Here is a 14,628-nt window from a genome sequence, read left to right on the forward strand (position 1 = left end):
AGACGATAGATACTATACGACTCGTGGCAAATTTCTAAAAAGTAAATAAGGGTTTGTGTAATTTTGGGCTGGAGGGAACTGCGACACTAACTGTAAGATTACGTTCCCCTACACCCCGGACTGCTGAGCCAGAAACCGGCCGTCTTGCTCGAAAGAGAATAGACTGTCGTTCCATCCTTACCACACAATGATCGCCAGCGTCCGTGCGTTTCTTGAATGACGCCTACGGCTTCCATCGCGGTGCGCGGCGTTTCAGACGCCAAATTGTTTTCCGCTTTGCCCTCGCTCGTCTTGTACCGCTTCAACCAATCCCGGAGCTTGTCCAAGTGACCCGGCTTGACACGCTCCAAATCTTCCAAGGAATGGATTTGGTTGGCGTCTTTGTCGTCCACGGCAATGCACAGAATCTTGTGGTCCGTTTCGCCTTCGTCAATGAGCTCAAACGATCCCAACACCCGACACGGCGTTAGTCCACCCATTTGCAAGGGCGACGACCCCAATTCGATAACGTCGAGCGGATCGTTGTCCCCACCGTACCCTTGCGCAGATTTTAGGTTGGGATCTTCCCATGTTTGTGGAATGAGACCATAGTTGAAAAAGGGCGTACCGTAGCTGTAGTGACGCGGCGAACCGTCGCTGTTGGTGTCCTGAGCAATGGGACTGTTGGACAGCATCTTTTGAATCTCCATTTTGGCCGTGCAATACATGGGAATTTCCGTCACCATGTTGACTACGGTTTCGGATTGCCCCGATGGACTCAGGGGAATGTCGTGCCAGAAGGATTCGTATTCTGTACTAGTCAGGTGGAAGGATCGGGAACCAAACTGGCCTTGATACGTGGTGCGCGGTGCCGTGGGGGGATCTACGCGAGGTTGACTCCACGGCGTCCAGCGTTGCACATCATCAATATTCCGGTAGTAGTCGACCACTTGATTCCAACCGTCCGGTACCATGAATCCGCTGGGGACGCAGTTGGCTTCGACCAGATCCGTCGGAATATTGGTGGGACTGCAGGGGGTGGCCCCGTTCCGGGCCAACAGTCGCATTTTACTGCCCGAAATACTGATAAAGTCCGCCAGCCGCGCTTCGTCCGGAATCTTCATAATATTGTCGGTGGTGTCGTACATGACTTTGACAAAGCTCAGCATCTTCATATCTCCGAGGCCCGGCGAGTTCTGCAGAACGTAACGTCCGTGGTTACCGTCGTAGAGGTCATCGTCCGGGTGCGCCACCGCGTTGGGCGATCCTTTCATTCCGGCGGGATCGCGGCCGACCACAAAGTACGAGGCTCCCGCGGAGCGCCGTGACTTGGCGTGGAACTGGACTTCGGTGGGTCCGGCGTAGACCATGGGAGCGGGCCAAATAGCCATGACGGTGGATTCCGGATCGAGGCCACCGGGATGGGTGGTGCCCGCTTGCAGGACTTGTTCGTGCTGTTTGACGCGCACATCGAGCGGCACGTCGTCGGCCTTGGTCCAACCGCCCAGGGGACTCAACCACAGGACGGGTTTCTGGTACCCCTGACGACGCAGGTCTTCACCGGCGGAACGCATCAGGTACGCGTGACCCGCGTGGGTCGGGTTACGCGTTTGGAAGGCGTACACCGTGTCGGCCCCTTTGCTCTGGAACTCTTGCACGAGCTCCGTCGCTGTTTTGCGCCACTGGTCGAGGCCGTCATTGTAGCGGATGCGATCCAGCAGTTCGATTTCTCCGCCAATCAAGTAGTCGCCGCCCCGATAAATGTGTTGAATGTAGGGATGATCCGGATCCACGACACCGTACATACGCGTCACGATTTCTTCCTTGCGGTTGGCGTAGACTTCGGGATCGCGTAGAATGGCCACGGTGTGTCCCATTTGTGTCACCAAAGCGACGGCGTTGTGGGACGAGGCGTCAATGAGGTCCTTGGTAAAAGATGTACAGGAGAGGGTGATGGGAATGGGCATGGAGACGCGTTGGGGGGCCGGATGGGCGGAAAAGTGATCAAAGTTCGTGCGGGTTTCCAGTCGCAGGGCGTTGCCCGTGAGGTTGAAGGGATCCGTGAGGATCGAATTAAAGTGCAGGGTTTCCAACAGTGTGCCTTCGCGCATGAAACCTCGGAGCGGTGAGGCCCAGCCTTCCCCAATGGTTTGCAACCAGTTGAGATCAATGTCGTTGATCAAGACCTTGGGGAGGGTCGCCGCCTCGGCGCGACGGGCTTCTTTGGATTCGTCGGGAACGTGCAAGTCCACCAAGACGTCCCCGTCGGGGTTGGGCAGACCGGGCGGACTAAGTTTGGGCGCCCCGACCAGAATTCCGTCTCGTTCGAGTCGTCGAAAGAGAATCTGCACCGACTGTTCAATGGTGAGTTCGTGCGTTTTGAGGGTAATTTCTGGTTGCAAGGGTTCATCATAGGGGTCGTCGATGCAGGTAAAGTGTTTGAGTTCTCCGGACTCGACACGAGCGTACTGTCCCTTGGGATCGCGTTTTTTGAGTTCATCCACGGGCACGTCGAGGAATACTTCGTAAAAGGGAATGCCTTGGTCGACGTGACGTTTGCGTACGGCGTCGCGATCCTTGCGGTAGGGCGAGATGAGTCCGACGAGCGTGACGACACCGGCGTCGGCAAAGAGTGTGGCGAGTTCCCCGGTCCGTCGGACCGACTCGGCGCGATCGGCTTCGGAGAATCCCAAATCACGGTTGAGTCCGGTGCGGAGGTTATCCCCGTCCAGACGGTAGACGTGTTTCCCGTAACTCTTGACGAGTTGATCTTCGAGTGCGGTGGCAATGGTGGTTTTGCCGGCACCGGAACATCCCGTCATCCAGAGCGTGGCGCCCTTTTGTCCGACGGCGGCGAACCGCGTGGCCGGCGGGAGATGACAGGCATCTTGCGAGGCCCCGGCTTCGGCGGCGGCGCACTCGATAATGTGCGGCGGTGAGTGCGCGAGCGCCTGTTCCCGAAGCCGCGCCAGGACGGCGTTGTCGTCCATAGGACAGTCGCAGGCGGCGTCCGTCGTGGGTGGTGATGGCGGAAAGGGCACGTCGGCGGCGACCGGTACGACGTGGGGAGCCGTGGTGACGGGACGGACCGGGGTGCCGCCGGTGACGGTGTAGGCGTCCTGATCGCCGGTGCGGGACAGGACAAAGACAATAGCGAGGAGGACGCAAAAGCCGACACACAGGGGCATGCGTTCCTGTACTAAATGGTCGCCGTCTCCATTGTTGTTGTTGTGGTCGTAACCGCTTTGGGTGTTGTTGTTGTTGTTGCGACGAGACGTGCCCGAGTCGTCCTGTTATATGTATAGATAGATATAGATAGATAGATGTGCGAGTGGGAAGGAACGGGGAGAGAAAGTTGTGAGACGTTGCACGCACCAACACCACACTTCACAACAACAAGCAAAAGTAAAATTAAGAGCAGCAGCATACGTACAATGGACAGTGGCGCGTACGCGTATTTCGCCATGATGAGACTCGACCCTTCTACTACGAATCCAAAGAGTTACTGACAACGAAGAGAAGGACCAACTCGACCTTGCAGTTCACTGTCAACACACCACAATGAAGCTTTAGTGAGTGAGAAAGGAAAAGAGTGTGTGGACGTTGGACTGTCAACTGTGCAGTGTGTATGTAGCCTGTAGAGTCGTCCCGCACCCAACAGTGCGGAGAAGGGTGGAGACGGGGGGTCATTTGTTGGTATGGTGTTTGGGTACGGATGTTTCGAGCGTGTCTGTCGGTGTGTGTATGTAATGTACGTGTGTATGTGAGTGTCTGTGTGTATTTGTACATTTGTACGTGTGTAGAGCGGGAATGCGAGACAAGAGCGAGAGATCCGTTGGCAATTCCCCCCCTGTCCAAAAGTGGGGTGGAACCCAACACAGAGGCTTTCTCTCGAGTCCCCCCCCCCCCAAGCCTCGTCGACCCGTCGACCCGGTGGGGTTGGCAACGCCGGCGTGGTCGGGATTCGAATCGCTCCACGGGATCGTTGGCGGTCCGTCCGTCGGTCCACGAGAGAGATGACGTGGCTCGGCAGGCAGTCGAACCGATTGTGCGCCCGCACACACACAGTACAGTACGTTACACACAGTCAGTCCGGTACAGTATACTACTTCCCGTTACGGACGGATACAACCGATTCTCGCGAGAATGGAATTCTCCAACCAACGTTCGTTTCTTCCTTTCGACAACGCCGACTCGTATCTCTCTCCACACCCACACACACCACATCCACACAACAACAACAACATACCACAAATCGTGTCGTGAATTATGCGGTGGACGACCACAACCACCACGTTGTGGATTCTTCCGACGCTGGCGTCGGCGTGGGTTTCGGTCGGCCGCGACGCGCCAACGCGTCCCCCGACCAACCTCGCCGTCTCACGCCGTGACTTCTGGACGACGACCACCGCCGCCGCGGCGTCGGCGTTCCTATTCCCAAACACACCGGCGTCGGCCGGATTGTTGGAAGACTACGGGACGGATCCTTCCAAAATACGGGACGTGGCGGGGGAAGAACGGGAACGACAAAAAGTCGCCGCCCGGGCCGTCGCCAAGGCCGAATCCGACGTCGAACCCAATTTGCGAGCCAATTACTACTATCCCACCAATAAGAAACGGTATTTGCCGCGGATCAAACGCTGTAACGACGCCATTCCCGACGCTGCCGACGCCATCGGCACCGGCGACTGGCTAGTCGTCACGGACTTTGCCAACAAAATTGCCGACGATACCATACTCCCCATGCGACTCTACACCAGCTCGCTCGTGGGTGGAGGGACGAACGTCAAAGTCGCCTTTGCCAAGGAAATGAACAAGGCCGCGGATGATTTCGAAAAGGCGCAGAAGAAACTCGTCAAGGCCACCGCCAAGCAAGACCGGGAAGCCAGTAGCGTGGCCCTCGAAGACTTGGCCACGGCTTTGCAAACATACCGTGTCGCGGGTAAGCTCCTGGGCCCGGATGGAGGAGGAGACATTCCCTCGGTCGACGACATTCGACGATCGGCGTGTCGAGTCCAGGGACGAACCTTTGAACAACGTATCAAACAACGCGATTCGCGAGTCTTGCAGACCAACGCGACACCCGGGATAGACGCTCCGAACAACGGAATGTAATTGTTTCGTGCAGTACAGTACAGTAGTGCCTGGTTGCCAATTGATGGCATGATATATCGATCAATCAATCAATCAAACACTTGTGTCGAGTAGGGTTGTCCCGTCTCGAGCTAGCCCTACACTAGTAACTAGCTACAGCTACTGTAAGGAGCACGTTCCCCCTAGCTTAAACGACAGTGAGTAGGCGAGTAGAAACAGTAGAAGGGAACCGTCAAAACGAAAGAAGGTTTAAGGTGGACCAAGCACCGACGGCGTTGTGGCATTGACTACGACCACCAGGCACTAGGCTCGCTTGGCCGGCGAGCGACTTGCGAATTTGACCGGGAGTAAAAGCACCGTCCGTCCGTCCGTCGTGTGGCAGTCAACCCTGCCCCTGATCGTAACCCTCGAGTTCGGTGGGGGGTTTATATTAGTCTCACAACACGAAACAGTACCGGCTCGGGTTTGGGCGGTAAGGTACCTCGCCCGTCGGTTCGACCATGACGGTGGCGCTCCTTCCGAAACATGGGACAGAAGCGGAAACGACCCCCGCACACGGATTTATCGATACCCATCAACGCACACTGTAACCTAAGCAAAATTGCTGCCCCACTCTCGTGGCGTATCCTGTCTTTCGGATTGTTTTCACTGTCTTTCATCTATCCATCTCAATTCACCAATGTCGAGTCCGACAGACGATGACTGGAAGCGCATGAGCAAGCTGGTGGACATCTTCTACAATCGTCCCGATGCCGAGCCGTTTCGAGATCCCGTGGCTTGGAAAGAAATAGGTACGACCGTGGATGCGACGACTCGATTACAAACACACTTTTTTGCGGCTACTCACCAAAGTTATTCTATCGATCACGATAGGTTTGACGGATTATCCCGTCATTATTAAAGAGCCCATGGATCTCGGCACGATCAAGACCAAACTCAAGGCCAAATCCTATCCGACCCTGTTTGCCGTCGCCGAAGACGTGCGCAAGGTATGGAACAACTGCATGACCTACAACGCCGACGGTTCGGATTTTTACAAACTCGCCGAAAGTTTGCAGAAAAAATGGGATGATAAGTACACCAAGGTTCTGGAACAATGCAGCGTCCCGACGGACGCCACCGCCGGCGGTGCCGGTGGCGCTACCGATCCCAAAGTTAGTCTTGCCGACAAGCGAAATTTCGCGAAATCGCTCTTTACGATTGAAAAGGAAGAATTGGGCAAGGTACTCGTCGAAGTGGAACAGAAGTGTCCCGCCGCCATTGTGCGCAATTCGACCGAAGACGAAATCGAACTCAACGTGGACAAGTTATCCGCACCCTTACTCAAGGAACTTATGGAATTTGTCAATCAAATCAAAAACGGTGGGGCGAAAAAGAAAGCAACAAGCAACAAAAAGGCCAAACTGAAAGCGTAATAGAACCGGTATCACTGGTTATCCGCTGGGTTCGAGTACTCGAAGTACCCGGGACGGTGTACAAGAATCATTGCCGCAGAACCAAATATATACTATAGAGATACGCAAGTAGTAAAACATACGTGATCACAACATTATTACTACGCTTCCACTAAGTATTCTTTTTGATTTTGAGCTCAATTTGGTTGCATCGAATGCAGCTCTATTGGGTGTAGATGCTAACAGTAAGCGAGCATCTGGACACTATTCCACGCCCACCCATGTCCCCGACCCTTCACGTTGTACGGGTCGCTCTTCGCCTCATCGGTCGGGTCACCGGTAATACAAGCTTTATCATCCTAAAAAGTGATTCTGCCCTGCCCGACGAACAACGTGTCGCGTCATGTTACGGTAATTACTGATGAATCTTTTCAGTTGAAGGACTTGCCTGCAGCAAAAAGTTCAACCAAAAGAGTCTCACCTTTGTGGTTGCGTTGATCTTTGGTAGCATCCTACACTTTTGACCCTCCATTCCCGTGGAATCATGAGAGTCAACAGGACCTTCGAGACCTGGAAATGGTACGGTATGTAGAAGCCCTGGTCGAAAGGTTCTCGGAGCCTCATCAAGGTAGGCAATGAAAGAACTTTCTTTTTCACATCAAGATTAATGCTTTCATTTTTTGATTGTTTTTGTTGAAGCATGGAGCTATTGCTCGCTACAACCAGAATAGCGCACAACAACAGCGTGTCTAAACGGTACGGCGGTTCATGCAAAGATAAATTTAATGTTATAACGGTCAATCATAAGAAAAACTGTTTTCTATTTTCCCATCTAAAGGCATGATTGGCTTTCTGGTTTGTCATGTTCGTTTTACTCGCAAGCACACAGATTTGCAACAGTCAAGGCGACCTATCTATTCGTCGTCGTCGTCGTCATCATCTTCGTCTGTCATCCGCACAGCCTTTTCCGTAAACTTGTCCCAACTTCCTTCCTGGTTCTTTTCTAAATTTTGATAATGTTTACCAAACTCAAAATCAACCTTGCCTTGCGCTTTCAATTCCAAACGCGCCCGCGCTTCTTGCTGAGCCCAGGCTCTAATACCGGTTTCGGGCGCCAATCCATGGGCGGCAGCAAACAAAATGACCGAGACGGGGTATAACCACATCACGGTCGTCTCCCAGCCTTCATTGGTCGGATGTCCTTCCCAGAGCTTGGCATTCCTGGACTGAGGGACAGGCATTTCCGCCATGTTGCGTCGGGTCGAAGTGGCAACGCGTCGCGCGGCCAAGCGAGAAAAGGTAAACATGATCTAGCTATGTAATCGAGTCAAATAGCGATTGCCGACCACACTCCAATCTTTCAAGAAGAGAGTTAACTGCCTGCGTTTCGAGTGGGTCAAGATGATTGCTTACCGCTGTGTAAACTGTCAGGCACCCTGTTTCGGAATTGCTGCTCTCACAGGCACGTAGCGATGATAGCACAGTCAATCGCAGCCGAAAAAGCTTCGAGCGGAGGCCATACGGACCCGGATTTCCAAGTTTTTTGCGAGATGACGAGCGTCTGGCCGTAAACCTTCATTCTAAGGAAGCGTAAACCGACCAACGATTTTCTGGGTTGCTCTCCTTCCGATCCGAGCCAGTGTCGTGTCGGCGTAAGGCTAAAGCTGTTTTCAAAGAAAAGACCTGATTCAAGCTTACCATGGCGGGCGAAAAGCGCAAGAAGTTCCACGATAAGGACAAGTACTATCGCTGTAAGTTGCACAGCTGAAATAAGAACCGAGTGACCTCTTTCCCGATTGAAACGCTTTCTCACGTCTTGCAAACCGTATTCGTTTCATCTTGCTCTACTCTCAAGTGGCCAAAGAGCAAGGCCTACGATCGCGTGCGGCTTTCAAGCTAACCCAGATTAACCGAAAGTACCCTGTTTTGGAAAAGGCTCAGAATGCGGTTTTAGATTTGTGTGCAGCACCTGGTGGTTGGACGCAGGTTGCGGCGCGTACCTGCAACAAGTCAGTCCCCATCATCGCCGTCGATATCTTGCCCATTCGGAGTTTTGCGAATGCGCAGAATATTACGACCTTGATTGGTGACATTACCACGGACAAGTGCAAGTCCGATATCAAACATGCGCTTCAGGGAAGACCAGTGGATGTTGTCTTGCACGATGGAGCTCCCAATATTGGTGCCGATTACGGAAAGGATGCCTACGAACAGAACGAAATTGCCCTGCACGCATTGCGGTGTGCGACACAGCATTTAGTCAAGGGTGGGACTTTTATTACCAAAGTGTATCGCTCGCGTGATTACGCATCGTTTCAATGGTTACTGCAGCAGCTATTTCAAGGTGTACAAGCCTTCAAGCCCAAAGCTAGTCGTGCCCAGTCGGCCGAAATCTTTTTGGTCTGTGAAAAATACAAGGCACCCAGCAAACTTGACCCACGTTTGTTAGATCCTAAGCATGTCTTTGAAGCCGTGGAGGGAGAAACTACAGGAGGGAGTATGTCCGCGAATCCGAACATGACAATCTTTCACAAAAATTGGGATAAAGATCGCCGCAAGCGCGGAGGTTACGATCACGAACATTTGGATATGACAATGCGGCACGTCGACAACATTTCGTCTTTTGTCAACACGTCTGGACTTAAAGAAGCGATTCAGATTCTCAGTCAGTCAACGGGGCTAGCTTTTACGTGCCACGAGTGTGGAGGTAAAAATGAGCAGGTGGAGCCCTCCTGTGATTGTGGGTTTTTCCTCAACCATCCCTTGACCTCCGTTGAGATCAAAGAATGTGTCAGCGACTTGCAAGTCTTAAACAAGTCTGATTTTAAGGGGCTTCTGGCTTGGCGCACCAAGATGCAAGATGCTTTAAAAGCGCGTCAAGACCGTCAAGGAGAGGACGAATCGGGCGGTGATGACGACGACTCAAAAGCTGGCAGCAACGACGACGAAGAACACGATTCCGATAAAGAGGAAGAGGAAATTCAAGCAGAAATCCAGCAAATGCGAGAACGGCGACAGCGAGAAAAGAAGCGCCGAAAGAAGAAGGAGCGTGCTCTCGCTGCCAAGCGCCGTCGAGCTTCGGCCTTGGGTATGGACCTGAACGCGATAGATGTGCCTGACCATGATAAGTTGTTTTCGTTGGCACAAATCAGCACCAAAGGAGATCTGCAGGCCGCCTCTGAAGTTAATCTTGATCAATTTACAGACGAACAACTCTTTGGAGACTCAGATGACGATATTGTAGTCGGAGAGGATCAAGAGGACGATACGAACAGCGAAGACGACGACCGGCTAAGTCGTAGAGAGAAAGAACTCAATGCGGCGTACGATTCTTACCTGCAAAACACTAAGGATGGCTTAGCCAAAAGTGGTACCAAAATGGCAAAACGTTCCAAAAAGCTCCAGCGATTAAAGGTAGCAGAAGAAGCCGCCGAAGACCAAGAAATGGCACAGACTTCCACGGCTTACATGAAAGGTGACGCAAAAACATATGCCAAAATGCTACAAGGCGATGATGACAGCGACGGTCCAGATCAAGATTCTGAGGATGAAGAGGACGACGGTTTCGAGGCAGATCCTATGACCCCGGAAGAGCATGCGCAGATGCAACGCAGCAAAAAGCAAAAGGCCGGCATCGATGATGCCAACCCGCTTATTCACAGATTTTCCGACGAACCGTCGTCGGTAAAGAGTGCGAGGTGGTTTAGCAACCCCTTGTTTCAGACGATTGGGAAAACGGCGCAGTTGACGCAGTCCAACAAATCTTTGGATGTTGAGGACGAAGCGGGAAGTTCGGATTCAGAGCCCGAAGACTCGAAAGGAAACCGGAGCAATGGCACGAAAAGTTTTAATCTTAGCGCCGAAGATGTAGTGGCGATGATGCCGAAGACGGACAAGGAAAAGCGGCACGAAAAACGACTGAAGCAAATGGCTCGTGACGAAAGAAAGAAAGCAAAGCGTGCCAAAAAATCTGGCGATCTTGAGGGGGAGTTTCAGATTGCCCCTGCCGATGAAGAGTCTGTAGACGAAGCCGACGATAGTTTAAAGAATATGACAGATTCCCAAAGAAAGACTGTATTGGAAGCACGGGAGCTGATTAAGGCCGGGATGGGTAATGCATCTAGGGATGACAACCACGGGACGGGATTCGATATCGTTTCCGAAGCAGAATCAAGAATGATAGGCAAGCGGCCTTTGGAAGTTGTAGACGATCGGAAATATGATAGCGATCACGAAGAGTACGACAGCGATGACTATGCCCAGACTCTTGCCCTGGGTACAATGATGCTTCGTCGCAGTAAAGAGAAAGCCCTTGTGGATGCTTCTTACAATCGCTATGCGTGGAACGATCCCAATGATTTACCTGAATGGTTTGTGGACGACGAGAACAAGCACTACCGACCGCAACTTCCAATCCCGCCTGCACTCATAGCCAAAATGAAAGAAAAGATGCTTGCTCTATCTGCAAAGCCGATTGCGAAGGTTGCAGAGGCCCGCGCAAGAAAGCAGAAACGAGCCAAAACCAAGCTCGCGGCCGCCAAAAAGCAGGCAGAGGCACTGGCAAACAATTCGGACATGTCAGAGGCAATGAAATTAAAAGCAATCAGCAAGGCTCTTCGGGGTCAGGATGCGAAACGCCCGGGCAAGTCATACGTTGTTGCCAAAAAAGGCCGAGGCGCCAAGGGTGCAAAGGGTGTCAAGGTCGTGGATAAGCGCATGAAGTCCGATAAGCGCTCTATGGAAAGAACCGAAAAAAAGCGAAGCAAAGGAAAGCAGAATGGTCTTGTAGGGTCGAAGAAACGACGCAATCACAAGTAAATACAATCAGAATTATTTTTGTGAATTTAGGGGTACTTAAGCATACATAAACCTACGTGCGAACTATCAATCAACTGAGCAGGAATGCCTAGGCTTTCTTTTCTTCTTCCTGGGGTCCCTCGGTGATCGCAATCTTTTTGAGAGGTTTCTCCTCTTTCGCCTTTTTGGGCGCCGTCAAAGTTAACACTCCGTCCACAAGGTTAGCCGTCATTTTCTCCATATCAATGTTGTCACCGATCGTAAAGCGTTTATCGAAACGCGTCTCCGAAACTTCGCCTTTTTTCTCGACCTTTCGTCCTCCGGATATGCGAAGAACCTTGCCCTCGTTCTCAAGTTCGACATTCATGTCGGCGGCTTTGACGCCAGGAACGTCCACGTGGATCTGATACTTTCCTTCGTTCTCGCTGATCTCGTAGCCGGGAGAGGTTCGGAGAAGAGACATGTCCTCGTTGCGCTCCAAGTTTGTGAGAACCGGCATCAAGTCAAAGATCGGGTCTCGCGAAAAGAACGGCGAGGGAGCGAAGAACTCGTCAACACCATGTCCGAAGAAGGGATTGTGGTTGTATCGGTTGAGCGCCATTGTTAAAGCTTTTGGAAGTGGCTGTATTTTGCAAGGTAAATGTGAATAATCTCTGGGGTTTGTAAATTGTGAGAATAGTTGAAGGGATCTGAAATGGAGAAAAAATGAGATGCGAACACTTTTTGGTGTGGGACTGAAACTTTTGTGTTCTTCGAAATTCGGTGACAGGTGGAACGCATACATTCCTCTTTAGATTCGTAATCTTTAAGTGTTTTTGGTCTTTAGAATGGAACCAGGAATTACGCATAGAATAATGGTGCGACACAAGATGTCAAGGAAGATATCGTCCGTGACCCAGCCAAGGCCACTTTTGCTGACTGAAACAAAAGTCAAGGATGGAGAGGAATTTTATGGCAACTGAGCGCAAGCAGCCGAGGCCCACCCCAATCCCAGCTCGTCTGCAGTGGGATCTTGGAGTATCGAAACGATTCAACCGCAAAAGCATGATCTGATACCATCAATGATGGCTCACCCTATTCTCTAGAGTAGATTCTCTGCGGAACAAGCTTCCGAAATGGATGCGAATCCTCACGCTTCGCAAGTTTGATTCACAGTCGAAGGGACCAATTGCCCGGGAGCACAGCAGTTCCAAATTTTGGCTAACTGTGTGACAAAGAGAACCCACGTTACTCTTAGCTGACCTGAACTACCGCGTAGTATACTTTGAATAACACAAATCTTGTTTGAAACTTTGGAACTTGTAGCGGATGGTGTGACATTCGTTGTCTCACGATTGCGTTTTTCAGTCACGTTCGAGACTTGCGTTCGTGAGAACACGTCAGAACTTCTCGCCAGCGAGGGACGGGTGAGATCTGCTCGCAGAACAAGGAACAGATTTAGCGTCGTTTGGAACCGCGACGGTGACGACTTTGCCACCAAAGGCAACCTAACTACACGACTCCCACCTCGTGGCGTGAGTGACCTACGTCACTCTGGGACCCAAAACTACGCATGTGGACACTTAGAAGATATTACAGGCCAATTAAAAACTCTCCTACCTCCCGACCTTCTGGAGTTGCGAGACAATCATACCAGCATTCATTTGGGCCGTCAGCAGAAGCCGAGATCGGAACGAAAAGAACAACGTACAAATACAGGCTTTGTTACGCAAGTCTTTCGTCTCCGAAAAAGGACAACGCAAGGGGTAGCTTATATAAATGTACCTGGCTGTGAGCTCACTCGGATAGTTACAGCTCTGGTCCATTGGAGCAGACAGTGCATACTCCCTCTAGAATCAACACCATGACACTCACTGACGGCCGTTTCCAGTTTCGAGCCTGGCGGTTCTTCCAGCCATCCAACGCTGGGCTTCTACTAACAATACTTCATTTTATCACGCTGATATCTCATTCTACCGATTCTTTTGCTGCCACTGCTCATCCTACCGAGTGCCGACGTCTTTCGTGTGCCGCAATATTACGGCTCCAGAGTACCAGCGGCAATCCCAGGCCCACTTCGTCTTCATCATCCGCCGACACAGCTCCTGGAGACCAGCATCAGAGTTCCGTTCAGAACGACGACAGCAACGAAGCCCTTTTTATAACAAACGGAAGTGTGAAACTGAATGATCCGTCAAAGACTCCTCCTTCATCGCAGTTTGGCGACAGTGTTCAGTTTGGGCAAGTTGTCCGCCCAAAATACCTCGACAAAGACGCCGATCCCCCAGTCGGTTTGACAATGAATGCTGATTCAACGAACAGAGATGATTCCACGACAGCATCGAAAGCGACACCTTCCGATGAGGATCTGGCGGCATCGCTGCGACGTCGAAATCTTAACGTAGCCGTGGGATCTATTGCTCTCGCTCTCGCCAATTTCGCCTGGCAGTTCTTCCACCCGATTGAACCTGTACAACTGTTAATGTCCATGCAAGCCGAATCTCCACCGCTTTCCGTGATTGGCAAAAACGGCAAGCCCACAGTGGTGGACTTCTGGGCACCATGGTGTGAAAATTGCAAGCTCATTGCCCCAACTCTGCTGCAAATTGAACAAGAGTACGGGGACAAGGTAAACTTCGTCATGGTCAATGCTGACAAGCGCGAGGCGTGGTCTTTCATTGATGCCTTTGGCGTGGACGCCATCCCACACTTGGCCCTCGTTTCCGCCAACGGCGACGTGGAGACGGCATTGATTGGACCGATTCCAAAACGTGTCCTGCGTGCCGATTTAGATGTGTTGCTAGAAAACGCCGCCCGAGCGTCTCCGGCTGATGGAAACAGTCGTACCAGTGCACCCCCAACGAAATTGCCGTATACAATGCTCGATGTTTTTGCTGACGCGCCGGAGAAGCGCCGGGTGCAGTTTGATTGAGTAAGAGGCAACAACGCTAAGAGCTCTGTATCATTATTACTTTATAGATTGGAGCATTGCTCGAGTAAAATAAAATCGGCTCTGGACTGCACCAAAAGGAATCTAGTCCCGGCCCTCCAGGTTGTAGAGACACGTAACATCACAGAAAAATACCCCTGTGTTTGATAAAGTTGTTGCGGTGTATAGACACGCCACTTTTGCAACTCTGGGGCGTGGCCTTGCCCCTCAAACCAGGGTGCACAGTCGTTCTCCTCGACGAGGCCTCTAAAGAAAGGCGTGGGCGATTGCTAACTGTTTCAAAGAACTTCGAAAGCGTTGGCGATCACGTCACTTCCAATATGTGAATTACCCCGTTCTTGCTTTGGCCTTTTCGATCCAAAGTTTCCAGCATAGCACACATCACGTATGAATGGGTACGGCATCCGAAAGAAAGCTAGTCCGAAAGCAACAATT

The 14,628-nt window shown here is 51.7% G+C and overlaps 7 protein-coding genes across 7 annotated transcripts; 4 read left to right on the plus strand and 3 right to left on the minus strand.

The window, feature by feature from the left end:
• Positions 1-16: 16 nt before the first annotated feature.
• On the minus strand, positions 17-2,929 carry PHATRDRAFT_19901 (predicted protein). The gene has a single exon (XM_002179772.1). It carries the CDS (start codon positions 2,799-2,801, stop codon positions 99-101), a length of 2,703 nt encoding a protein of 900 aa, XP_002179808.1. The 5' UTR covers positions 2,802-2,929; the 3' UTR covers positions 17-98.
• A 1,319-nt stretch (positions 2,930-4,248) lies between these two features.
• PHATRDRAFT_35154 (predicted protein) lies at positions 4,249-5,094 on the plus strand (the record flags this gene model as incomplete). Its single annotated transcript, XM_002179560.1, has 1 exon — positions 4,249-5,094. One exon carries the CDS (start codon positions 4,249-4,251, stop codon positions 5,092-5,094), a length of 846 nt encoding a protein of 281 aa, XP_002179596.1.
• Positions 5,095-5,954: 860 nt separating this feature from the next.
• PHATRDRAFT_7969 (predicted protein) lies at positions 5,955-6,167 on the plus strand (the record flags this gene model as incomplete). Its single annotated transcript, XM_002179561.1, has 1 exon — positions 5,955-6,167. A coding segment is annotated over one exon (213 nt), but the record flags the coding sequence as incomplete, so codon positions are not given.
• A 1,214-nt stretch (positions 6,168-7,381) lies between these two features.
• Positions 7,382-7,774, minus strand: PHATRDRAFT_35156 (predicted protein; the record flags this gene model as incomplete). The annotated part of the gene is made up of 1 exon (XM_002179773.1): positions 7,382-7,774. One exon carries the CDS (start codon positions 7,772-7,774, stop codon positions 7,382-7,384), a length of 393 nt encoding a protein of 130 aa, XP_002179809.1.
• A 538-nt stretch (positions 7,775-8,312) lies between these two features.
• Positions 8,313-8,939, plus strand: PHATRDRAFT_11894 (predicted protein; the record flags this gene model as incomplete). Its single annotated transcript, XM_002179562.1, has 1 exon — positions 8,313-8,939. A coding segment is annotated over one exon (627 nt), but the record flags the coding sequence as incomplete, so codon positions are not given.
• Positions 8,940-11,373: 2,434 nt separating this feature from the next.
• Positions 11,374-11,865, minus strand: HSP20A (heat shock protein Hsp20; the record flags this gene model as incomplete). The annotated part of the gene is made up of 1 exon (XM_002179774.1): positions 11,374-11,865. One exon carries the CDS (start codon positions 11,863-11,865, stop codon positions 11,374-11,376), a length of 492 nt encoding a protein of 163 aa, XP_002179810.1.
• A 1,173-nt stretch (positions 11,866-13,038) lies between these two features.
• On the plus strand, positions 13,039-14,268 carry PHATRDRAFT_45450 (predicted protein). Its single transcript, XM_002179563.1, has one exon. It carries the CDS (start codon positions 13,108-13,110, stop codon positions 14,173-14,175), a length of 1,068 nt encoding a protein of 355 aa, XP_002179599.1. The 5' UTR covers positions 13,039-13,107; the 3' UTR covers positions 14,176-14,268.
• The last annotated feature ends 360 nt before the right edge of the window (positions 14,269-14,628 follow it).

The sequence above is a fragment of the Phaeodactylum tricornutum genome, chromosome 7, assembly GCF_000150955.2.
Source record: "Phaeodactylum tricornutum CCAP 1055/1 chromosome 7, whole genome shotgun sequence".
Lineage (NCBI taxonomy): Eukaryota > Bacillariophyta > Bacillariophyceae > Surirellales > Neidiaceae > Phaeodactylum > Phaeodactylum tricornutum.

Bases quoted from the DNA above. Each gene is read 5' to 3' on its own strand.
- PHATRDRAFT_19901 (XM_002179772.1), bottom strand. From the start codon at position 2,801: ATGACGGGATGTTCCGGTGCCGGCAAAACCACCATTGCCACCGCACTC.
- PHATRDRAFT_45450 (XM_002179563.1), top strand. From the start codon at position 13,108: ATGACACTCACTGACGGCCGTTTCCAGTTTCGAGCCTGGCGGTTCTTC.